Raw genomic sequence first — 26,217 nt, 5'->3', positions numbered from 1 at the left:
GTTGAAATAAAAGATAGACTCTGTCTATGGAAACAGTGGTAGAATCATTCCTGAATTATTCCAACAACAGTTTTCAACCTAATTGGTCAATCTACGCCCAACAGCAGAAACCAGTGTCACTTCTAACTGTCCCCTTCCCTCCTTTTAGAATTGGCCTTGTAACAACTCAAGGGATACACAGCCATCAACATTCCTTCACTGTAAATCATGTAACTGTTGCTTACCCTCTTATTTTAGGCTTTCTGGCTCATGCTTCACTCTCTAGAAACACTGAACACAGAACCTAAAGTAAGGTGTGCAGTGAAGGGGAGTGTTGCCTCCATTCAAATTAGGGGTAGTTTTTCCCTATTTGCTTTCTATGTTTGCTGGGAATAATGCAGTGGGAGCGGTGGCTGGGTGCACCCAAGATAACGAAATGTCCAGACACAGAGGCTCATTTCCTGGAGAACCTGTAAAGACCTATAAAAGTTAAAGATTGGAGTATGTATGTGGGGGCTGTGTGGGTGTGGGTGTGTGTGTGTGTGTGTGTGTGTGTGTGTGTGTTTCAGAGCCTTGAGGTCCAGATTTTGGAGAGTCTCATTAAAATGTCTCCGGAGGGCTGGGCGCAGTGGCTCACGCCTGCAATCCTGGCACTTTGGGAGGCCAAGGCAGGCAGATCATTTGAGGTCAGGAGTTCGAGACCAGCCTGACCAACATGGTGAAACCCCATCTCTACTAAAATACAAAAATTAGCTGGGTGTGGTGGCAGGCACCTGTAATCTCAGCTAGTCAGGAGGCTGAGGCAGAAGAATCGCTTGAACCCAGGAGGTGGAGGTTGCAGTGAGCCAAGATCGCACCACTGCACTCCAGCCTAGGTGACAGAGTGAGACTCCCTCTCAAAAAAAAATAAAAACAAAATGTATCTGGAGGCCGGGCATGGTGAGTCACGCCTGTAATCCCAGCACTTTGGGAAGCCAAGATAAGCAGATCACTTGAGCTCAGGAATTCGAGCCCAGCATGGGCAACATGGTGAAACCCTGTCTCTACTAAAAATACAAAAATTAGCCAGGTGTGGTGGTGTGCATGTGTAGTTCCAAATACTCTGGAGGCTGAGGCATGAGAATTGCTTGAACCCGGGAGGCAGAAGTTGTAGTGACCCTGATGACAACACTGCACTCCAGTCTGGGCAACAGAGCGAGACTCCATCTCAAAAAATTTTTTTAAAGTCTCTGGATTCAGATGCCAGACATAGCTGGCCCCCACATCCGTCAACCAATTCTCTAGCAAAATTTAGTTGTATAGACAAAACATAGCACCTGATGTCTTCAGCCAAGTCTCTCTACTGTGATTATACAATTCCTAATATTTTGACCAATTCCAGTGAAAACTTTTCTGCAAAATGTAGAAGATAGTGTATGAGATCTGAAAAGGCTCTGGAGTGTTCTAGTTTAGATCTCACATGTTGTGGATGAAGAAGCTGTGACCTACAAGGGCTTAGGAGTTTGCCCCCAACCTGCCCAGCACACGGCAAGTTAGGGGCAGAGTCAGGGGCAGATCCTAAGCCTCTCAGTGACCAGGCCAAGGACTTCAGCCCAGCTAACCCCGGTCCCTCCTCTGGCCTTTGTGGGACCTTCTGTGTCAGCCACAGAGTCCTCATGTGGTTCTTGTGGCACGAGTGAAAGCATGAGATGGAAATCAACGGGGTCCCTGGCTTCCTCTCATCCCAGTTCCAATGCTTGTGGACCAAGAGCATAGCTCTAGGAATTGGCTTCGTGTTCTCAAAAGTGGGGACAATTTTGCCTGCCCCTGCTGCTCCATATGAAAATAGAGAAAGAGCGCTGGACTGGAAGCTGAGGTGGGAGCCCCACCCCTGCCGTTTTTAGAGTACCTGTGGTTCCAGGCACTGGGAGAAGTCCCTTAACTTATCTGTACTTTTCTTGACTCACCCCAAAAAAAATGGGGATAATAGTGCCTGCCCTACCCATTTCTGTAAGATCATAATGGAAAGATGTAAGTGAAAAGTCGTTTATGAGTTGTGAGGAGAAAATGTGAAAAGTCTGGTTTAAGACAGAGCACGGTGGGTGCTTCCCAGGGCCATCTTAAGCGAGGTCAGCCAAAGTGGTCTGCAGTCACGTTCCCAGTGGTGGGGACACGTCAGCCTTTTCTCCAGATGGCGGCGCTCTCCGGAGGAGCCAGAGCTGGAGGGAGGCCGGTCTGGCCCGGAGCAGGGAGTCCTTCTGCTCCCTGGCACGGCTCTGCGCTGAACCCACCCGGCCTGCAGAGCGCAGACAAGTGCCTCTTGGGCCCGCTTCTCTAACAAATGTAAAAATAATGCCCTTGAACCAGGAGTGAAACTGAGCTATCTAAGGAAAACACTGTGAGCAAATACTGACAGCCTAGGGAAACCATCTGATTAGAGGAGCTCCCCTCAGGAGCGCGGTAGCTGCACACCTTCGGCAGCAGGAAGGAGGCAGCTTCTCGCAGGCGGCAGGGCGGGCGGCCGGGATCATGTCCACCACCACGTGCCAAGTGGTGGCGTTCCTCCTGTCCATCCTGGGGCTGGCGGGCTGCATCGCGGCCACCGGGATGGACATGTGGAGCACCCAGGACCTGTACGACAACCCCGTCACCTCCGTGTTCCAGTACGAAGGGCTCTGGAGGAGCTGCGTGAGGCAGAGCTCGGGGTTCACCGAATGCAGGCCCTATTTCACCATCCTGGGCCTTCCAGGTAGGCACCGTGCACCCCGGGGCAGGGCCAGGTGGGCCAGGTGAGCGCAGGGAAGGGGGCGTTTGCGCTAAGCCCCACTCCCGCCTCTGGGTGAGGGTCCTGGCAGCTCTGGCTCAGAATGAAAGGTATGAATAAAAGGAGAAGCTGGCTCGTGTCAAATAGGGCAACAGCCATACAGGAGAAAATGGGAGGATTAATACTCAAGGCGAAGGAATCGCTAGTAAGGAATCGCAGGCCTCAAGAAGAATGGGTCTATTGTAAGGGTATGTTCATGATACCTGGAATAAACTCGTGTTTCTCAAGGAGAAAATGAATTGTGTGCATTACGTGCTTGCTCCTGCCTGCACATACATGGGAGCAGGGAAGCAGGATGCTGAGTATTTTGTTATATCTGGAAAAGTTTATTGAGAGCCAATGTAATTTTCTTTCCATTTCAATGAAATTTTTCAAAGTTGGAGTCTCTGTGGGTGCCAAAAAGAATATTGCCATTAAATTATAAATATCTTTTTTCTGCATTTATATTAAGAATATCTTATAAACTGTCCTAAAAATCAATGTATATCAAAATATAATTACAGAATTATAATTATATTATAATGTCAAAACATAAATATAATTACAAATGTGACATCCTTTAAATCCCTGCTTTTAATACAGATAATTACTTCAAATATGCATCATAGCAGCTTTGCATTCTGAATAATATGGGAGCTCTATTTGTATTTTTAAAATGCAAACAAGAAAATAATAGTTCTAGCTAATTAGTGGCTCTAAGGGGTGGCCAAGATGTGAGTGTGATGAAGAAAGGAGAACAATGTTAGGTTTTGCCTCTCTGAAACAAATACCTTTTATAAACAAGTAGATGGAAATAAATTTGCAAGAAATTGTGAAGAGGCTGTAGAGCCCTTGAAACTGAATTGAATTGTGAAAAGCAACTCAACTAATCCAAGTTCATTTGCAGAAAGAAGTAGAAGATGGGTGTCAGAGTAAAAGAATTGGATTGTTTATTCCATTTTTTAGAAGCCACTTATTGCAGGACCAACAGGATCACTGACTCCGTGGAAAGACCTGCTTAGGGAAGCAAGGAAGGTAGAACCTGACCAAAAGAAAGAGAACCAGACTGAGGAGGGATTATGCTGTAGTGGGAGGGGAGAGGTGAGATGCACGAAATGCCACGCAGAGTGCTGAGTTGCTAGTTATGTCTAATTTTAACTATCATATAAAGAAAAAATATTGTCCTCATATTCAAAATTAAGGCATGATATCTTATGACTTCATGTTCAATAACCTCTCCCCAGGGCCCCACTACATATTAGCAATGTCTTGCTCACTGTGTATCACAGTCCCCATACATGGGGCTCCTGAATATTCCCACTCTCCTAAATGAGCAAACCCCATTGCGTCCACTGTGACTTGTCACTCCTATTCTGTCAACAGATCTTATCTCCATGACACCCTCTCAGAATAGCTCCACCTCTCCCCCTTGACAGAACAAGATTATCCTTCCTGCTTTCCTGCTAAGGTCAACCTCCCCAGCATGGCTCTGAAGGCCTCATGCCACCTGTCTGGGATCATGCGCTGTTGGTCAGCCCCTCTCCTCCTTGCCTCTTTCATCTCTTCTCCTCACTTATGCATATGGCCTCCTTTCTGGGGAAATCTATTGATCCTGATCATTGTCAAGTTCTGTCTCTCTCCTGGGTCACTGACAAACCAAATTAAAAGACTAAATTTTTCCACTACCTCTCAACCTTCACCTTTCTCAGTCTGGTTTCTATCCTTCCTCTCTATAGAATGTCTGCTTTTTTGACCATAGCAGAGGATGAAGAGGAGTATTTCAGTCACCAGCTCCTAGTTATCAGTTCTCATCTCCTTAGACATTTCAAAACCCAACCAACTTCCATGGTTCACCATTCCCAGCTTAACTAGGGGCACACATAACAGCCTGACACCAAGCCTTCCTAACCCCTCACCTACCTTCCTTGGTGGTCTCTTACTCCCCCATCCTGTTTCTACTGTCCTTTCAGTATACCCTAGACTTGGTCCTGGACATCCATTGCTCCTGCTCCCCTGAATTCCCCCCTCCACCACCCCAACTGTCCTCTCACAAATCCCCCAAACCTCCTGAAGCCCCCAAATTGAATAAAGATTCCACAAGTCTCTGTAGCAAACCCAGAGCATTCTCATAGCATTGAGCATATTCGCCCCTTGTGACACTGCTCTCAAATCTGAGAAGCATTTATTGCATACCTACAGAGTACACAACACAAAACCGGCCTTGTCGGAACCGTAAATTCCAGCAGAGGGGACAGGCATGTGCGTGAATATCAAAGCAAAGGCAACACATGGCATGGGGCTTTGACACAGGTGTTTGGAGCAACAGGAAGAAAGTGGTTATTCGGTAGGAAGAGTCAGGAGGGGAGGAAATCAGGACAGTTTCGCTAAGGGAGTTCTGTTTGAGTCTGAACTTTAGCTTACTAACTTGGTTATTGGTACATTTGTCTCATTCAGCTTCTGTGTGGTGGTTCCCTTCAGCTAGATAAGAATTATTTCCCCATTTCCCAGAAAAGGGCCTGGTAGAGTGAGTATTTAGCAAAGGATTGATAAACTAAGTTGAACAGTACGAATAGTTCATTTTAAGTGTTTATGCAAGCCATTGAACTAAAAACAGGTTAAGGTCCTCCCCAAAAAGGACCGTAAATCATTTTTGTACTACAAATTTTTTGTTATTATGGCTCCATATATAGAAAAGGACCTGGTCCTCCTCCTGCCTGGAACAGATTCATTTGTTCATCCAATCATGTATTTAACAAATATCTCTTGCATGCCTACTGTGTTGCAGAGACTAGAGTTCAGGAACTCTATTAGTCAGAGTAGTTAATGTCTGCTGCTGCAACAAACAAACCTAAACATCTCAATGGCTTGATGCAACAAAAGTTTACTTCCTGCCCACGTAAAGTCCACTGTAGGAAGAGCAGCCTCCTTGTAGCTACACTATTCAAAGTTGCTGGGGCAAGAGAAGAAAGGCTTGAAGGAGGCACAACAGTTCTTAATTGCTTCAATCTGAAAGTAACACATGTCACTCACAGTGCATTGGCCAGAACTAGCCATATGGCCGCAGGAGCTGGGAGACGTAGGAGCACATAGCTATTTGGTGAGCACCCACTGTCTCTACCACAGGGAGCATTTAAATAGTAACTGCCTGGGCTGCAACACATCAACCACACTAATTTCAGTTCTGCCAGACAGATAATTCCCTGAACATCAAATAGTCAAAACCAATGAGATTGCAAAAGAAGATATACCATTAATTTATATTCAAACAAATATGATTGAATTATACGTGTAAACTATCATCTGATACAAGATAATATATAGTGTGTAATTTCAGAGCTAGACATTTTGGTGGGGATGGCCTGGAATCAGGAAAAAGGAGGGGTTTGAGGTAAATTTCTGCAATGTAAAAATTCCCTAGCATTTAATAACAGAGGAATGTAAATATGGCCATGGGGGTGGGAGCGGAAAGCACATTTTTTTCAAAAAGTAACGAGTAAGAAAGGAACAGTGGGTGAGGGAGAGAGGGAGGGAAGGCGAGAAGGAAGAAAGTAGAGAGGGAGAGAGGGAGGAAGAAAGGTGGGAGAACTGGTGATGCTAGGTACTTTTATTCCATGTCAGGCCAGACAAAGAGCTCTTAGAGAGGGAAGCCAGTTGCCACTCATGGAACCCTGAGATGTTTCAGACCCACAAAAGGAGAGGTCCTTGGCTCTCTGAGAAGGATTTTAGGGAAGCTGGAAGAAATGACTTCCTCAAATCCCATCTGGAGGACAGCAAATGTGAATGTCAGGGCCAGTAGCCATGCATTGAGGGCTCTTGGAAACTGTTGGTCACAAGACCATCTATTGGTAAGCTCTGTCGGTGGTAAGATTGTGGCCAGAGGACTCTGATGTGCCCGTCTTGCATCTCCCACAAAACCCAGCATGGCGCACAACAAGCATAGGGGGCTGGGGGAGGGGGAAGTGGGTGCTGCTCTGTGTCCTATCTCCCAATTGTGCTGTGAAAAGCCAAGCTGGGCTGAACCACCATGGGAACTGGGGGACAGTTCCCAGCAGCCACCACAGAAGCGTACCGCAGTTCTGCCTATCTGAGTTGAGGGAAGAGGATTTCACCAAAAGCCAGAAAAAAACACTTCTTGGGATTGAGTTTGCAGAAAAGGAGGTACTTTAAATCACTGAAAATCTGTGGCCTTCAAGAAGACTGTGGACTTAAAAGCAGACAGTCCTCATGCAGCAGGAGTGGCTACACTACAAATTGGCACCCCAAAATACAAATATCTATTTGATGACTTAGATAAGGAATGGGCAGGAGCTGGGAGTGGTGACTTACACCTGTAATCCTAGCACTTTGGGAGGCTGAGGTGGGAGGATTGCTTGAGGCCAGGAGTTCAAGTCTAGCCTGGGCAACAAGTCTACCCATCTCTACGGTAACTTTAACATTTTTTAAAACTAGCTGGACACAGTGGTATATGCCAGTAATCCCAGCTACTCGGGAGGCTGTGGCAGGAAAATCACTGGAGCTGGAGTTAGAAGCTGCAGTGAACTGTGATCATGCCACTGCACTCCATCTTGGGCAACAAAGTGAAACTCCATCCATCTCTAAAAATAATTTTTTTTTTTTTTTTTTTTTGAGACAGAGCCTCACTCTGTTGCCCAGGCTGGAGTGCAGTGGCACGATCTCGGCTCACTGCAAGCTCCGCCTCCTGGGTGCACGCCATTCTCCTGCCTCAGCCTCCCAAGTAGCTGAGACTACAGGCGCCAGCCACCACGCCCGGCTAATTTTTTGTATTTTTTAGTAGAGACGGGGTTTCACCCTGTTACCCAGTATGGTCTCGATCTCCTGACCTCGTGATCCACCAGCCTCGGCCTCCCAAAGTGCTGGGATTACAGGCGTGAGCCACCACACCCAGCCAAAATAAAATATTTTTTTAAAAAATATTTAAAGAGTGTAAGAATGGGCAGGAAGATTACCAGGAGGAAAAGGCTCAAAAGAAACTCAAAAGCTAAAGCAACAACGCAAGGAGATAAAACAGCCCGAGAGGACGCTTGTGGGGCTCCTAAAGGAGCTGGAAGGAAGCCAGTTGCCACTCATGGAACCCTGAGATGTTTCAGACCCACAAAAGGAGAGGTCCTTGGCTCTCTGAGGATTTTAGGGAAGCTGGAAGAAATGACTCCCAACAACGAGCCAGGACCTAATGCCTAACTTCTCATCAGAAACAGCTGTGTAAAGTATTTTCTTGAGCTTGATGAGGAAACTGGGGAAGAGAGACCTGAAGCAGAGGAGCTGGATGAAATGCCTGGAGGGAGAAATGTAAGTTTGCAATGATTCTTCCAGAGAGTTTAATTTTGACCTGGAACCCAGAAAAGTATCATTCTTTAGCAGAGAAGTAAGCCTTAAAGTGTTTACAGAAAGGCAAAAGGCAGATACCCATAATACTTTAGTTAATAATCATAACTATCATTGGGTACAGTGGCTTGCACCTGTAATCCTAGCAATGCAGGAGGCTGAGACAGAAGGATCATCACTTGAACCCAGAAATTCAAAGCCACAGTGATCATGCTGCACTCCAGCATGGGCAACAGAGCAAGATCTCACCTCAAAAAAATATATATAAATAAGTAATTATAATAATCATTACCAGTTAAGAAATTCTTCCTAAGTACAATCTCTGTTCTTGCAAAATCTCACTTAACTTTTCATTCGTCTGATAAAAATGTATCATGTCTCTTTGGAACTTACAGCTATAGAAGAATGTAATTCAATGCAACAAGTTGTATTGTGTAAACTACAGATAGATTAATGAGGTAAATGGTGGTGGTAGCAGGACTGTATACTTGTATATTACCAGCTCTGTATAACTGATAGCTCAAGATTCAATCTCATTGTATTCCACACAGTCAATACAGCATGCAGTACTCTGAGGACAGTGCCAAAAATAAAAATAACTACTATTTATTGAGCTGCATATTGACTCTTCAGCTTAATCTTTACAAAAAATCAGGAAAATATGTATTAGCTTTAGGTTTAAAAAGTTGGAAACTGAGGCTGGGGGTGAGGGAAGGACATGCCCAAGGCCTCGTGGATAAAAGACGGCAGAAACAGGATGTGAACACAAGGCAAAGACTTCCAAGTCTGCGTCCTTTTCCCCTGCCCAGACCCTGTTTCTAAAGGCAGGAATGGGCTGCCTTTAGAATTGAATAGCTTGGTCTAGGCTTGAGCACAATAAGCACAGAGGGTATATGGGGGTTGACCCATTTGTAACAATATAATCAATGATGTGAAATTAGGAGTATGAATGAAGTTTAAAGCATGGATGACTTGCATCCTATTCACACATGCCTTCCCTGGAAACAGTGGAAGGGACGAGCAAAGGGCCAACAATAAGCAGAGTGGAGAAGGGGGCAAAGATATGGCAAACTCATGTCCCTGGCTCCATCGTGTCCCTGGCTTGACATCACAGTCAAGTAATGCGTTTTCTAAAGTGTTTGCAAACATTTGGACTAAATTTGGTAAAGTGGTAAGCCTTACAGTTAGAGGGAAGTGAGCTGGAATCAAGGGCACAGTTTGGTCACCTACATCTCTGGACCTCACTTTCCCCATTTGTGAAATGCCTCACAGTAAGACATCTATATGAAAGTGCTGGGCCAGGCTTGCTGGCTCACTCCTGTAATCCCAGCACTTTGGGAGGCCAAGGCAGGTGGATCACCTAAGGTCAGGATTTCGAGACCAGCCTGACCAATATGGTAAAACCCTGTCTCTACTAAAAATGTGAACAAATTAGTTGGGCATGGTGGTGTGTGCCTGTAGTCCCAGCTACTCGGGAAGCTGAGACAGGAGAATTGCTTGAACCCAGGAGGCAGAGGTTGCAGTGAGCTGAGATCGCGCCACTGCACTCCAACCTGGGTGACAGAGCGAGACTCTGTCTCAAAAAAAAAAAAAAAAAAAAAAAAAAAAAAAAAAAAAAAAAACAAAGAAAGAAAGTGCCCTGTGACCCATTTACAAGATCCAGCTCTTGGCACCACTAAATCGTCGCTGCTGTGTCTACATCACTCAGGGCTCTCAAACAGTTAGGACATTTGTTCTTCTAGCCTTTTTTTTCCTCCAAACTCAAAAACATTTTATGAATTCAAATATCCAAAGTAAAGATCACTTAAGGTTCTGTGTTCTCCCTTCCCATCCCCATCCTACCCATGTTCTGAGCACCTCACTATATCTCAGCCCCTTTGCAGGCACTGAGGGTCTTCATTTTTTTTATATGACTATCTACATTTTCCCCTTTCTGCTTCAGTGTAAAAACAACAGCCACTGGAGAGTTACAGTTTCCTACCAACCTATAAATCATATTTACAGACACAGGAATGAAGTTTTAAACCAAACCACATTTAATCCAGAGAACAGTTTCACAAAACCTTCACAAAATCTAAATCAAAAATCCATACGGGAAAAAAATGAGACTTCTCATAAGTATCCTTTTTAAAGGATCTTGTCTGTTTATTTCTTGCAGTTGGCTGAATGGTTTTACTGGTTGTGAAACCAGTTTGTCTCTCCCCATTTTCTGGCAGAAGAAACCAGCCCTAGAAGGTGAAGTGATTATAAGTTAGTTATAATGTTGGGGAGTCTATTGGTTTTCAGTCAAGCTGCTTTCCCTCTCTTCAAAAGAGAAAAATATTTCAGCATCAGCATGCCTGTTAAAATATGTGGACAAACGTCTAAATGTTTACATGTTATTGTACATATGAAGAATGTACACTACAGGGAGCTGAGAATGGGCCTACACAGCTCAAGAGAACCTGCAACTTAGGTAAATGAGGCTGCTTGCCCTGATTTCTCAATGAGAAAAGCTAGGAACCAGAATGCCTGCTCAGCTTGTGGCTGTGGTGGTCCCCATTTAGATGGCAGAGGCAGCTACCACAAAGCATCATGCCCTAGGATGGCCTAGTCAGTGGTGCAGCATCATTTCTTGGTGGGGAGACACATCATCAGAGTTGTAGTTGGATCTCACCTTATAGGATGTCTTAGATGGTTCCTGCTGCTATAAGAAGATTATCTTAGACTGGGTAATGTATAAACAACAGAAATTTATTCTCACAGTTCTGGAGGCTGGGAAGTCCAAGATCAAGGTGTCAGCAGATTCCATCTGGTAAGGGTTCACGCTCTTCAAAGATAGTGCCTTTTGCTGTGTCCTCATATGGCAGAAGGGACAGAAGGGCAAAAGAGACAAACAGGCTCCCTCAAGGCCTTTTATGAGGGCACTAATGTCATTCCTGAGGGTACCTCCTACAGACCTCACCTCGTAGTAGTATTGCATTGGGGATTACGTTTCAACATATAGATTTTAGAGGGAAACACACATTCAAATCATAGCAGAGGTGAAGAAGAAGGTCAATGAGGATAGAAACCCACCTATGCTGCCTCTCCCATCAGCTAGCTCCCTGCTCATTGAGGGTCTTGAGTCCATTTTTCCTGATCTTCCCCACTACTTAGGTGCTGCTAGGTCCAGACCTTTCTTTTCTTCCTCTTTTCAAATTTTCTTCCCCTCTTGCCCATAGCAATTCACACACATGGCTGTTTCAAATCCTCAACCATATTTTATCATCATGTGAGAGGATTCATGTTTGTATAAAGTTAGTACAAGTCAAAGCTTTGTGGAGTTGCCAAGGGATACGTCGTTTTTAGGGAAGGAGAGGAAACTGATATTTATTGAGCCTGGCTTAGGTTTATGCCAAGTAGCATCTGATCCTCACAGATCTATGCAAGAGATATCTTTGACTCCCTCCAGAATTGAGGACTTGTTTTCATTGAGCTTAAATGACTTACCTAATAACACTCACCTGGTATCGTATTGTTCTGTAGAATTTTACAAGGTACGAAGGACCTCTGTGTCGATTCCCTGGAATCTCCAGAGAATCTAGCCTCTCCCATCTTATTCTCAAGAGCATTTCCTCTGGGGTCTGGCCTCAGACTACCATCTTCTGAGCTCCCCGACTTTGGGCTCCTCCATTAGCCCTCTTATCTCCAGTCTAGGACCAAGCTACGCCTGAAGGTATGGCTCCTCCCATCTCCCTACTCCACCAGGGCCCCAGTCCGGGCCTTTGGCTGCTGGTGAACTGCTGTCCCATCATCCTCACTCCCACTTCCACTTAGTGATGCCAGCCCCTGAGAACCCTCTTTCGGCCCAACTCTCCACTCTTGAGTACCTCTGCTGAGCCCTTCTTGAAAGCTCTTGTCTCACATTATTCCTTGAAATTTTGCTTTGAATAATTAAATGAAAATCTCTGGGAGTGAGAACGAACATTAGGATTTCTTTAAAAGCTCCCTCAGAAGATGCTCAGGTGCAGCCTGTGTTGAAAAAAACCACACCTGAGGGCACTCCACCTGTCAGTTCACAGCTACTTGGGGAATTAAGGTATTTTTGCAACAGGGAGGGAACACAGAGTTCCCATTTTTCTGTTTGCTTCTTTCAGCCCTGAATCCTGCCCACCCTTCAGGTCTGATAACACTTCATTGTTCATTGGGAAGAATGCTGTAGTCACACCTTTGGTGCAGGGAATCGGGCTTTAGAGCCTGTTGACTCACCTGTTATCAGCTGATAAGCCTCTTGATCAGAATATCAAGCAAGAGACAGAATGGCTAAAAGAGAAACCTACCTGCTACCTGCTTTGTGGCAGTTTTCTCTGTTTACTTATCTATAGAGAAGATTAGGATCCCAGAGGGTAGGACCATGCAGGTGCAGGGGAAGGTGAGTTTACCACCATGAATCTCCATGGTCATTACTAGACATAGGGGGTTTCTGGCAGTGAGGAGTGGAGCCAATTTCCTCCCACTTACTGGCACCTGCTCCCATGACAGTTGCCAGTGGGACCAAGACTGATGATCATTGTTTGTAGAATTCTCTTCCCAGCGAAGAAGCAAAGTTAAAATCAGAAGTTTCTTTAGGAGAAGAGAATCAGAATCAAGTATATGGAGATCAATGGGATAGAACTAGAATAGGTGGACACTATAATTCATACTTCAGACATTTCTGGCCAGAAGGCTGCTAGGGCCTCTGTTCCTCAGACATTGAGGGAGGCACTTTTAACAAGTTTACAATATCTAACTCTCCTTTTTCAAAATTTCTCATTGATTGCTGATTCTTCTGGCATGAGAAATTGCTTTATGATACATACACACCTTAGAGTGAATATGCTGGCAGCTCCACTGATGTTAGCTGTTGTAGGAGAAGGAAATCTTCCCAAGGTGACTGGAGAGAGTTCTCTCCCAGGACTGCTGGAGGAGATGGGAATGCTGTCATCTTGACAGTCACATTTATAAATAATCTACCAGGCCAGGTTATTCCCTAAGATGATTTGGAGAATGTTTTCTTCCACATTCTCAGCATCCATTTCGGAGGATGATAGTTTATGGTTGAGTCTCCGAATTTGGAGGATACATTCTGTAAGAGTTTACAGATCCTTGTACCTTGATGGAAGCCAGGACTCTTACCTGTTTTTCCAGAATAAGGTGCCTCAAATCAATGTGCTGTGATAGAAAAGTAATGATTTTGAGGCAATTTTGGATTTGACTCCCAGCTCTGCCTCCTTTCCCTTGGTGTGTGTCCTTGGGCAAGTCACCCCACCCGAGTCTCCATTTCTTCAACCATAAAATGGGTGATAATTTTATTACTTACATTGTAGGGGTTTTTTTCCCATGGATTACATTTTTGAATGTCTGAAAATTCCTTACTAGCTTTCACTCAGAAGTAGCAACTGCCTATGAAAACCAGGGCTGGACAGAACTCTCTGTTTTGTTTACAGTTTCCTCTGAGCCTTTTGCCTACAGCCCTACAGGCAGATTCCCTCAGTATCTCCTTCAAAGAGAAAAAAAAGTGTTAAGCATTTCTCCTGTTTCTTCTCCATTCCCAAATTTTAATTTTGCCTGGGTATTATTAACCGGTCTGACTGAGGGTAGGAATGACACCTCCTTTGAGTGTACCCCACAAGCCCCTTCTAGTTAAAACTCAGCAAGGTCTCCATCTGCATTTCTAGCTGGCTCCTGACTTGCTATCTAGGTGACAGGGGGAGCCTCATTACGGTTTTGCTTCTCCTTTTTAAAAAATCCCCTCCTGGAAAACTACACACCAGGATGCTAAAGGTGGCTATCTCCAAGAGTTGGAATAACAGGTTATTGTTTTTTATTTCCTGTTTATAGTTTTCTATACATCCTGAAATTTTTATGTTGAGCAGTTATTGCTTATATAACTAAGAAAAATATCAGCAATTTCCCAAAAAAGAAAAATGATGCCCTTTACCTCTTCTCTGACACCACACTGTGGAATGCGATGTCTTTGCAGCCATAAGACTCGGCATGAGAGGTCCCCTCACATCTGCAAGGGGCTTCAGCAGCACTCTGGTCACGACTTCGAACCTGGAGGGGTGGAAACTCTCCAAAAACAATAAGACTTTAAAGGTTAGCATGTGTAGACACTGATGAAACCATCTTCCGTAAGTTAGAACCACTTGATTTCAAGTAACAGAACCCCACCCTGAATTAGTTCAAACAGGTAGGGATTTAAAAACAATAATAATAATAATAATAATAATAATGGTGCTGGGATAGCATCTGAAACCTAAGGAAGGAATGTATGTGGACCATAGGGAAAGCTGGAGTCAGGAGCTCAAACACTGTCAGGGCTCTCTACCTCACTGTTGGGTTCGGTCTGCTTGCCGTTGTACAGCAGCTCACCACCTGAAGGAAACCACAGACTCCCAGGACAGCATCTTATACTTTCAGCCCCTGGAGAGAGACTGGCCTGATGCTCTCTGTGTCCAGCACAAACATTCTGTATAAGGGTCTCATCTGCCCAGTTTGACTCAGACGCCCATGCTGAATTAATTTGCCATGGTCAAGGCACCAGGTATAAAGTCGGGGCCTGAAAGATCAAGGTCAATATTACTACTCAAAGTAGGGCCTGTGTACCAAGCTGGCCCACAAACTATGTGTTACCCACCTGAACAGTTCTGGTACCGAAATCGAGAATAAATATTTCTAAACATTTATAACAATTTGACATGCCTGTGACACTCAAGCAGGTGATTTTGTATTTTGCCAGGATGTCAATTTGTGACAGATTGGAAATTTAAATTTTTAAGTAGTTTGAAAAGCACTGATGTGAGACACAGCAACTCCTTCAGAAATCATGGACTTAAGAGGAAAAAAGGGGATATACTGGAGGGATAAAACAATTGGTGTCTAGCACATAAGCATCTCCACACAGTTTTGCAGTTCAGCTCCACCAGACCAACCACACTAGGGGCCTTGTCTTCTGGAACACACGAAGGACGAATTTGTCTTCCTTGTTAAATTAATTATACTTGTAATAGACATGCTTAGTGACTGTCGTTCCCCACTTTGGCATAAGCTCCATGACAACAGAGACCGTGTCTGACCTGTTGTTAACTACTGTCGTCCCATGGCCAGTCAGGAGGACTCAGTAAACAATTGTTGCTATGAGTCACTGCAATTTAAGGATGCACTAGAAGCAACTTTGGCTATATCTGGAGGTGAGGGCACTGCAGAAGAGACCCTGTAGGGCCTATAGCTATGACTGATTCCTAGAAAGGAAACTGCTGATAAACTGTAGTCTAGTTGAAAGGCCTAATATTGTTATATTGTTTTATATACATCTGAAACCTACAGCTCACCATAATCTTAGTAGTTCCTTTTGGAAAGGGACAAAATTGAGTATCCTTGGTATATCACTTAGCAACCTTGGCTTCATCATATGCTATAAATGAATTCTGGGTTTCCTAAAGTGGACACAACTATGTGAAACTTTCAGCACATATGGAAGCACAAAAGAAAAATATTTGGGTTAGAAGTCACAGCTATAAGCTCTATCAGTAATTTGAACTCTTACCTTAGACAAACTATTTTCCCCTTTCCGAGCCCCAGATTGTCAAGCTTTAAAAATGAGGAAGCTGAAATAGATACCATCCAAGGGCCCCCCCAGTTCCAACCATCCATAATTCTCTGATTCTGAAGACATCTGAGTGCATGTCCTTCATCAGTCAGAGAATTGTAAGCGATGTATTTTGTATTTCCCACAATTCCACATCCTTTGACAATGGCAAGGTTCACAGTTTATGGACTTTGCTTCTCTCAGAGGTTTGGTGCAGGTTAGTTGTGGTTGCTCTGTTTTATTAAAGCAGAGCCTAATCAAGTGTGCTGAGCTGGTCTTATTTGTCTGCTTGTGTCTTGCCCCTTGCCCCACAGCCATGCTGCAGGCAGTGCGAGCCCTGATGATCGTAGGCATCGTCCTGGGTGCTATTGGCCTCCTGGTATCCATCTTTGCCCTGAAATGCATCCGCATCGGCAGCATGGAGGACTCTGCCAAAGCCAACATGACGCTGACCTCTGGGATCATGTTCATTGTCTCAGGTAAACACAAAGCCTGGAGTTCCCACTTCTGCGAATGTCAAAGCAAAATCATTCTGGTAGAGAAAACATGACTCCTCCCTACTGCTGAATGTGGTTCAGAACTTTTCATACTGGGATTCATGATCTCAGTGTGGAGGCCCAATTGTGTATCATGAGTGCTAAGGTCCTTCTTAGCCGCCACTCCAACCCCAATATAAGAGGTTCTTAGCTGGGTGCAGTGGTTCACATGTATAATGTCAGCACTTTGAGAGGCGAAGACAGGAGGATCACTTGAGTCCAGGGGTTCAAGACCAGCCTAGGCAGCATTGTGACACCCTATGTCGATTAAAAGAATTTTTTTTATTTAAAAAAAAAAAAAAAAACTTAGTAAGCTTTTGAATCTTAACTTTAGCTGAAAAAATAGAGGTTCTCAACCCTAAAAGAGTCATGTGACTTGATCCCTAAAAGGCATTTCCTTGGCAAGGCTTTAGAAAGTGATTTTAAGGGAAGATACTTTGACATTACCAAAGAACCAGACTGAAAATATTTGGACTATTGAGCCTTGGTCCCAAGATGCACGAAAAATTTATTTCTGTACACACACATATCCTTCCACAATTAGCGATATAAAACATTCTCAGCACCTATCACAATATTTAGCACATAGCAAGAATTCAATAATCAATGCTTGGTTATAGGGATACAATATTCTGCAGCCTACTCATCTAAACTCATCTAGGCATAAACTGCCTCAGAAACATTGTAATCCCTTGAAACTAACTGTGGAGTTTTCTTTTTCTTTGCCCACAGGTCTCTGTGCAATTGCTGGAGTGTCTGTGTTTGCCAACATGCTGGTGACTAACTTCTGGATGTCCACAGCTAACATGTACACCGGCATGGGTGGGATGGTGCAGACTGTTCAGACCAGGTAACCTCCTAATCTAGGTCTTGGCATTCACCATGATGAATATTGTTATAAGAATCTGATTAAACACATGCGCCTAATGTGACTGTCAGTGCCTGAAATAGCAAAAATTTATCAGAGACAACCATGCCATATCATAAATCAACAATCACCTGTAAATTCATAAACTTCATTTCAGTGAAATATCCTTGGTGATATGACTTGAGGCTGATCTGACATTTGCATCGAAATACAGTGACAGTTCATAGTATTTATCTAACCCTCTTACACAAGCCCCATTGTGGTGGCAATGAAACAGGCACTATTAACCCAGGCAAGTAAAGGAACATCAACTTACATCTACAGTCCGTAACTGGAACCTGGCTAGGAACAGGGAAGTGTTTGAATAGAAATTAGCAAGGTGCAGTATGGGTGAGAAAAGTGATGTTCCTTCCTGGTATAGCTGCCTCTTTCTCTCATTCATTAATTCATTTATTCTACAAATGTATTGATCACCTGCCGGAAGCCAAGACATGTTCAGAGTGCTGGAGATACAAAGTCCCCACTCTCACAGGGGGTGCAGTCTGGTAGAGGGAGATGAAACCCCACTATGATTTGGTGTCTGAAGGAGAGTAGAACTTTTAGAGATGGAAAAGCGATACCAACGCCCGTATTCATTTAGTCACTTTAAAGGGATATATCTCATAGCAAGAAGCTGGAGCAAATTCCTGGAAAAGAAAGATCTTGTTCTTGAGAAGAAATATAAATATTAGACCTCAGTGACCTGCCATCTCTGGATGCATGTACTTGGCATTTTTCCAGCCACACCAACATGGGGTACAGATGGAGACTGAGGGTGTGATAAATCCATTACCCTCTGGCTCCCTGGAACTCCAATCCCCACTCATTTTTCTGCTTTATTTCAAGAATGTAAAGGAAGTGATCCCTCAAAACTCCCCTGATCCTACTCTATGTTCCTCTCATGGTCTCTTAGTTACAGGTGAAATTTGGAAGTGGGGTGACCAACTCATTCCAGTCTGCCTGGGACTTTCCCAATTTTAGCACTGCAAGTTCCACATTCTGGGAAACTCCTCTATCATGGGCAAACCAGAATGATTGCTCACCCTACTTAGAAAAGCCCACCTTTCCCAGAGTATTTGGGTGCCTGGGGTCATTGCCCTTGCCCAGAGGAGCCATCTACCAGCCACTTTGCACTTAGAACTAATGCCTGCCATCACTTTCTCACACCATCTCCCTAGCACCGGCCCCTGTCCCATGGGCAGGCAGCTTCAGTCCTGGAATTAGGACTATAGAATTCTGAAAGGCCTCCTGAACGTCTCCCTCCATGGATGGGCAGCTGTCTTTCTCTTTCTTTTGTCTTCTCATTTTCTCCACCCAGAAGTCTTACAAGACAGCCCAGCTTCCAAAAAAGACCTTGGCAGTAACCTTGATAGAGCTTTGGTTCCAGTGCCCCACTTGGTCCTGGGACCCCCCTCCTTCTCCTGTTCCCCGACTCTGTTATTGCCGTGTTGCATGTAACAGTGGCAGAGCCTAAGCCCCGGACTAGAGCTGCAAACTGCCTCCCCTCACACTGTACACAGTCTGCAAGGTATTTTGTATAAAACATTTCATTTTATAATCTGAACCAATTACCAACTTTTAAAAATTAGAAGGGTTAGGCTGGGCGCGGTGGCTCATGCCTGTAATCCCAGCACTTTGGGAGGCCGAGGTGGGCGGATCACAAGGTCAGGAGTTCGAGACCAGCCTGGTCAATATGGTGAAACCCCGTCTCTACTGAAAATACAAAATTAGCTGGGCGTGGTGGCAGGCACCTGTAGTCCCAGCTACTTGGGAGACTGAGGCAGGAGAATCACTTGAACCTGGGAGGCAGAGGTTGCAGTGAGCCGAGATCACACCACTGCACTCCAGCCTGGGCGACAGAGTGAGACTCCATCTCAAAAAAACGAACAAAAAAAAATTAGAAGGGTTAAGGGCTGGGTTTCTCAGAAACAGATCCTGAGAAGAGGATCCCAGTGCCAGAGTTCATTAAGAAAAGGGAGATGGTTAGTGGGTGAGGGAAGCAGGGATGGGAAGGAAGGGAAGCCAAGCATGGGCGTGATTTCAGGTGAAGCCCTGGACTCAGCCTCATCCTGAGGAGAGCTGTGCAGTGTGAATTATACACCAGAGATGTCTCGACTCCAAACTAAAGAGCTGAGCTTTCATACCTTGGTGCCAGTCAGTCCCTGTGGGCAGAGTGGCTTCAGTGGCTAAACCAAAGCCAGAATTCCAGAGGCAGCCACAGGGGCCAGCAGGTAAAGGCAAAGGAATATACAAGCTGGAGAAGAGACCCACAGAAATGGTTAAAGGGTAGAGCACCACTAGTGCCTACTACAAGGAGACTTCACCCCCCACACATATACACATACTCTGTTTTTCCAGCTTTGTGTAAAAAATCAGAAGATCTGGCAGCATTACACTGGGCCCTCATATGACCTCCATCTCTGCAGCTGAGAGGCAGCTACCCTTTTGGCTAGGACTCACTCTGTCCAGTTTACCACAATCCCCACTATGCCCAAATAGCCCAACTCATGCTTATAGGCATTTTCCCCATATATTACAGTTGAGAAAATGAAATATGTTCTTCTGTCTAGCTCACTTCACTCATTTAAGTTTCTTGCCTGTCCCAGGTAAGTATTTAGGTTTGCTAACCTTGACCCAGAGTGTCTAAGTTGAGGAAAAGGCCTTTGTCCCTCATGCTTAGAAGATGCATTAACAATGAGAGTTTTGAAGGCAAAGTGACCTGAATTTGAATCCTGATGATATCGTGTCCTTCCTGGGTCATTGGAGAAGTTTGTTAACCTTGCTGAGCCTCAATCTCTTCATCTGTAAAATGCAAGTGACAAATATTATCACAGTGGCTATTGGGAGAATTAAACAAGATAGTGGTAAAAAGTGCTTATCACAATATCAGTAAGGGCTTAATAAATGGTAGCAATTGTTGTTATCATCATTAGCATTAAGCAATCACTCAATCATCCATAGGGGTATCAAGGACAGGGGCTCTGTCTGTGTCAGGGCTCACAGACCAGGGTTGTCACCAGGAAATCACCTAGGGACCCCCTAGAAGGAGCCCCAGGAAAAGATCTGCTGTTCAGCCCCCAGCCACACCGGGAAGGATGAGGAGGCAGGGCTCTTCATGCCAAGGCAGAAGCCCTTAAACCAAATTTCTGTCTTTTTCCCAGTGCAAGGAAATAAAAATAGCCTACAGGTAAATTTTCTCCCAGAACTTTTTCAAGGACTGAGCTCAATCAACTATACTTGGTCATGAAGCTTACATTGTTTACTTTAATCCTGCTAAAGTGTGTGTACTTTTTTTTTTTTTTTTTTTTTGAGACGAAGTCTCACTCTGTTGCCCAGGCTGGAGGGCAACGGCACAGTCTCGGCTCACTGCAACCTCCGCCTCCCGGGTTCAAGCAATTCTCCTGCCTCAACTTCCCAAGTAGCTGGGATTACAGGCACCTGCCACTGCCACCACACCTGGCTAATTTTTGTATTTTTAGTAGAGATGGGGTTTCACCATGCTGGCCAGGCTGGTCTCAAACTCCCTACCTCAGGCAATCTGCCTGCCTCGGCCTCCCAAAGTGCTGGGATTACAGGCGTGAGCCACCACACCCAGCCAATGTGTGTGCTTTTAAAGCACATCTAAAGTATTGTATTTTCTTAGGTTGCAGAGGTTTGCACACATATTACTTGTCTTCCTATTGTTGGTATAACGTTCTTAGCTTGTGTCGTAGACTTTAAACATATTAGTAATTCATAGAGTTCTACAGACAGTCCCCATGCTCTTTGAGGAACACAAAGGGAAACTTCCAAGGGGAGGCACTCCTTTCCATGCTGAGCTCTCCTTTTCTGCAGAGCCCATGGAGCTGGAAATCAAGTTATCAGCTGGCATTAAAATACGCACTGACATCCTAACAGTTTTTGGTCACTTGAAGAAGGATACTGCTCTCCACCATCCAAAAATGTCCATTTGGGATCACAATTATTTTATTCTCAGGAGATTTTGTTCTCAATCCTGATCTGATGTAATTGAGTCCTATTGGAGGCAGCCCCCCTAGGCGAAAGGCACCAGCTTTGGAGTCAGACCACCCCAAGTTAGAATTCTCTTGTGAGCTGGAACAGAAGCACCATGAAGCACATGAGCACAGGGTCTCTGTCTACCTTGTTCGCCCTGTGTCCCAGTACCAGGGCAGGGCTCTGCACATAGTAGGAGCTCAATAAAGACTTGTTGAACAAATAAGTAAAGACATCAATAAAAGAATGAATAGTCACTTCAACTTAGTTCCTTCTGAAGGTAATAGCTCTACCTGCATGGATGGTTGTAAGGATTATTTGAGATAAGTTAAGATGACTGCTTGGTGGCCTATACTGAGAACTCAAGGAACTAAAATTCCTTCAGAAATAATAACTTGAAATTGGTTTTTTTTTTTTGTCAGAGTCTCGCTCTTTTGCCCAGGCTAGAGTGCAATGGCACAATCTCAGCTCACTGCAACCTCCACCTTTCAGGTTCAAGCAATTCTCATGCCTTAGCCTCCTGAGTAGTTGGGATTACAGGCGTGCACCACCACACCCAGCTAATTTTTGTATTTTCAGTAGAGACAGGGTTTCACCATGCTGGCCAGGCTGCTCTTGAACTCCTGACTTCAGTTGAAACTTGGCCTCCCAAAGTGCTAGGATTACAGGCGTGAACCACCGCACCCAGTCGAGATTGATTTTATATCTCTCAAATTTCTCTTGCCAAATCTTCAAGACACTTTCTTTTGCCAGTAGAGAGGGGAGGGAGATTTCTTGAGATGTGTCACAGAGATGAGATTTATAATTTTATGGTTGAGTGATGCTAGAATCCTCCTGCTGTTTTGCCCCCTAGCTTTAGTCCCAATTCTACTCTCCAGGGTACCCGATCAGTTGGCTGTGACCCACAGGAATGTGTGTTCAGGGGCATGGGCAGGGATGGATGTGGAATCCAAAAGTGGGGACAGAAAGAACAGGCACAGCCAGGTGCAGTGGGCGGAGCCTGGAGAGTTGATTCAACCATATTGACAGCCACCATCTCCCCACCCAGGTACACATTTGGTGCGGCTCTGTTCGTGGGCTGGGTCGCTGGAGGCCTCACACTAATTGGGGGTGTGATGATGTGCATCGCCTGCCGGGGCCTGGCACCGGAAGAAACCAAGTGAGTTTCCCTGTTCCGCTGCAACCAGACGTTTTATTTGTTCAGGGTCTATTTTAATGTATAACTTGCAGCCAAAAAAAAAAATTAGTCTAGGTATATGGATGAACTTTATTTGACTTAAGGATTATCGAAGCTTCTCTTTTAGGGGGAACCTAAAGAACAGAATGAGAATACTTCAGCCTAGACTGATTTAAATGTGATCCTATTTGAAAGAAAAATCCATCCTTCTTGGTTCCTTCTGAGATTGTTTTGTAACTCCATAGTTCTCAACTAGGAGCAATTTGCCCCCCAGGGGATATTTGGCAACATCTGAAGACATTTTTAATTGTTACAATTTTGGGAGGGTGGGGAAAGTGATACTGGCCTCTGGCAGGTAGAGGCCAGGGATGCTGCTAAACACCCTACAGTGCACAGAACTGTCCCACAACAAAGAAGCACCTGTTCCAAAATGTCAACAGTGCTGCTGCTGAGAAACTCTGCTGTTAACTCCCTAAATTGAACTGGTGTGGGGAGAGCTGGATTCCAGTGTGGTTCTGCTGCTGACCAGCCCTGTGACCTCCAGCAGGTTATTTGCTCTCTCTGTGCCTCTATCACCTCATCCATGAAATGAGCAGCTTGAGGCAATGGGCTGAACATAGGTACCCTCCAGCTCACAAATTCTATGATCCTTTGACGTAACAATGTTCCCCTGGACATTGTTTCTGGTTCAGCTTTATTTTTATTGATTAACAGAGGGAACTCATTAGTTACTGAGGATTTGGGGATACCTCTCTCCACCATCCAAAAATGTCCATTTGGAATCACAATTATTTTATTCTCAGGAGATTTTGTTCTCGGCTCAGCAAAGCTCTAAAACAGTGCAAGAACTTCTGTTCCACTGCAGAGGCAGAAAAACCAGTGTACCAAAAACTAGGGTTACTAACTATACTGGTTTGCCCCGGACTGACAGGTTTCCAGGGACACTGGACTTTCAGTGCCAAGACTGAGATAGTTTAGGGTAAATAGGAGGTTGGTCCTCCTAACAAAGACATCTACAATCGTGAAATGTTTATTTCTTTCAGCTACAAAGCCGTTTCTTATCATGCCTCGGGCCACAGTGTTGCCTACAAGCCTGGAGGCTTCAAGGCCAGCACTGGCTTTGGGTCCAACACCAAAAACAAGAAGATATACGATGGGGGTGCCCGCACAGAGGACGAGGTACAATCTTATCCTTCCAAGCACGACTATGTGTAATACTCTAAGACCTCTCAGCACGGGCAGAAGAAACTCCCAGAGAGCTCACCCAAAAAACAAGGAGATTCCATCTTGATTTCTTATTGCTTTTGACTCACAGCTGGAAGTTAGAAAAGCCTTGATTTCATCTTTGGAGAGGCCAAATGGTCTTAGCCTCATGTCTCTGTCTCTAAATATTCCATCATAAAACATCTGAGTTATTTATGAATTAGAGGCTATAGCTCACATTTTCAAACCTCTATTTCTTTTTTTAAATATAACTTTCTACTCTGATGAGAGAAGGTGGTTTTAATCTCTCTCTCACATTTTGATGATTTAGACAGACTCCCCCTCTTCCTCCTAGTCAATAAACCCATTGATGATCTATTTCCTAGCTTATCCCCAAGAAAACTTTTGAAAGGAAAAAGAGTAGATCCAAAGACATTATTTTCTGCTATTTGACTTTTGTCTCCCTACCCCCAACTTGGCTAGTAATAAACACTTACTGAAGAAGAAGCAATAAGAGAAAGATATTTGTAATCTCTCCAGCCCATGATCTTGGTTTTCTTACACTGTGATCTTAAAAGTTACCAAACCAAAGTGATTTTCAGTTGGAGGCAACCAAACCTTTCTACTGCTGTTGGCATCTTCTTATTCCAGCAAGACCATTCTAGGAGTTTCCTGAGCTCTCCACTGCAGTCCTCTTTCTGTCGCGGGTCAGAAATTGTCCCTAGATGAATGAGAAAATTATTTTTTTTAAGTCCTAAATATAGTAAAAATAAATAATGTTTTAGTAAAATGATACACTATCTCTGTGAATTAGCCTCACCCCTACATGTGGATAGAAGGAAATGAAAAAAATAATTGCTTCAACATTGTCTATATGGTACTTTGTAAAGTCATGCTTAAGTACAAATTCCGTGAAAGGCTCACTGATCCTAATTCTTTCCCTTTGAGGTCTCTGTGGCTCTGATTATACATGATAATAAGTGTAAGCCATGTAAAAAATAATGTCTGGGCACAGTGGCTCACGCCTGTAATCCTAGCACTTTGGGAGGCTGAGGAGGAAGGATCACTTGAGCCCAGAAGTTCGAGACCAGCCTGGGCAACATGGAGAAACCCTGTCTCTACAAAATACAGAGAAAAAATCAGCCAGTCATGGTGGCATACACCTGTAGTCCCAGCATTCCGGGAGGCTGAGGTGGGAGGATGACTTGAGCCTAGGGAGGTTGGGGCTGCAGTGAGCCATGGTCACACCACTGCACTCCAGCCAGGTGACATAGCGAGATCCTGTCTAAAAAATAAAAAATAAATAATGGAACACAGCAAGTCCTAGGAAGTAGGTTAAAACCAATTCTTTTAAAAAAAAAAAAAAAAAAAAAAAGTTGAGCCTGAATTAAATGTAATGTTTCCAAGTGACACATATCCACATTTGCATGGTTACAAGCCACTGCCAGTTGGCAGTAGCACTTTCCTGGCACTGTGGTTGGTTTTGTTTTGTTTCGCTTTGTTTAGAGACGGGGTCTCACTTTCCAGGCTGGCCTCAAACTCCTGCACTCAAGCAATTCTCCTACCCTGGCCTCCCAAGTAGCTGGGACTACAGGTGTGCGCCATCACAACTGGCTGGTGGTCAGTTTTATTACTCTGAGAGCTGTTCCCTTCTCTGAATTCACCTAGAGTGGTTGGACCATCAGATGTTTGGGCAAAACTGAAAGCTCTTTGCAACCACACACCTTCCCTGAGCTTACATCACTGCCCTTTGGAGCAGAAAGTCTAAATTCCTTCCGGGACAGTAGAATTCTATCCCAGTACCAAACCCAGATAGGCCCCCTAGGAAACTGAGGTAAAAGCAGTCTCTAAAAACTACCCACAGCAGCATTGTTGCAGGGGAACTTGGCCATTAGGTTATTATTTGAGAGTAAAGTCCTCACATCAATAGTACATATGAAAGTGACCTCCAAGGGGATTGGTGAATACTCATAAGGATCTTCAGGCTGAACAGACTATGTCTGGGGAAAGAACGGATTATGCCCCATTAAATAATAACAAGTTGTGTTCAAGAGTCAGAGCAGTGAGCTCAGAGGCCCTTCTCACTGAGACAGCAACATTTAAACCAAACCAGAGGAAGTATCTGTGGAACTCACTGCCTCAGTTTGGGTAAAGGTTGAGCAGACAAGTCAACTAAAGAAAAAAGAAAAGTAAGGAGGAGGGTTGGGCAATCTAGAGCATGGAGATTGTTAAGTGCTCTCTGGATCTGAGTTGAAGAGCATCCATTTGAGTTGAAGGCCACAGGGCACAATGAGCTCTCCCTCCTACCACCAGAAAGTCCCTGGTCAGGTCTCAGGTAGTGCGGTGTGGCCCAGCTGGGTTTTTAATTAGCGCATTCTCTATCCAACACTTAATTGTTTGAAAGCCTCCATATAGTTAGATTGTAATTTTGCTGTTGTTGCTCTATCTTATTGTATATGCATTGAGTATTAACCTGAATGTTTTGTTACTTAAGTATTAAAAACACTGTTATCCTACAGTTGAATAGCTTCTGCTCTTTTTTCATATGTTTTGGGAAGTGGAGGTGGAGGAGTCCCAGCACCTCAACGCTGGATGCGTCTTCATGGGAGTTTTTCTGCTTTCAGAATCCATTTCTGCTCAGCAGCAGCCTAGCTACCTAGAGCTAGGTGTCGGTCCAGACCAGTTTGTGGTTTCTGCAAGTTGGGA

General features: G+C 44.4%; 1 protein-coding gene and 1 long non-coding RNA gene across 3 annotated transcripts in view; one reads left to right on the top strand and one right to left on the bottom strand.

Annotated features, from left to right (window-relative positions):
• The window catches only part of CLDN18 (claudin 18), a 34,933-nt gene extending 8,904 nt beyond the window's left edge, over positions 1-26,029 (top strand). Inside the window, exons 1-5 of one of the 2 annotated variants that reach the window (XM_055296278.2) lie at positions 2,427-2,707; positions 16,010-16,174; positions 16,964-17,081; positions 22,180-22,290; positions 23,352-26,029. In XM_055296278.2, coding sequence (XP_055152253.1) covers positions 2,488-2,707; positions 16,010-16,174; positions 16,964-17,081; positions 22,180-22,290; positions 23,352-23,523 — 786 coding nt within the window. In that variant the 5' untranslated portion in view covers positions 2,427-2,487 and the 3' untranslated portion in view covers positions 23,524-26,029. Of the gene's footprint in view, positions 1-2,426; positions 2,708-16,009; positions 16,175-16,963; positions 17,082-22,179; positions 22,291-23,351 lie in introns of those variants that run through there. The other variant, XM_055296277.2, reaches the window with a different exon arrangement.
• Positions 10,118-12,676, bottom strand: LOC134731596 (uncharacterized). Its single transcript, XR_010114011.1, has 2 exons — positions 10,848-12,676; positions 10,118-10,332 (listed from the first exon to the last, which is right to left on the bottom strand). It is a non-coding gene; the product is annotated as an uncharacterized lncRNA (long non-coding RNA).
• Positions 26,030-26,217: the final 188 nt, after the last annotated feature.

This window comes from Symphalangus syndactylus, chromosome 10 (assembly GCF_028878055.3).
Source record: "Symphalangus syndactylus isolate Jambi chromosome 10, NHGRI_mSymSyn1-v2.1_pri, whole genome shotgun sequence".
Lineage (NCBI taxonomy): Eukaryota > Metazoa > Chordata > Mammalia > Primates > Hylobatidae > Symphalangus > Symphalangus syndactylus.
This window is presented reverse-complemented; position numbering and strand designations above follow the sequence as displayed.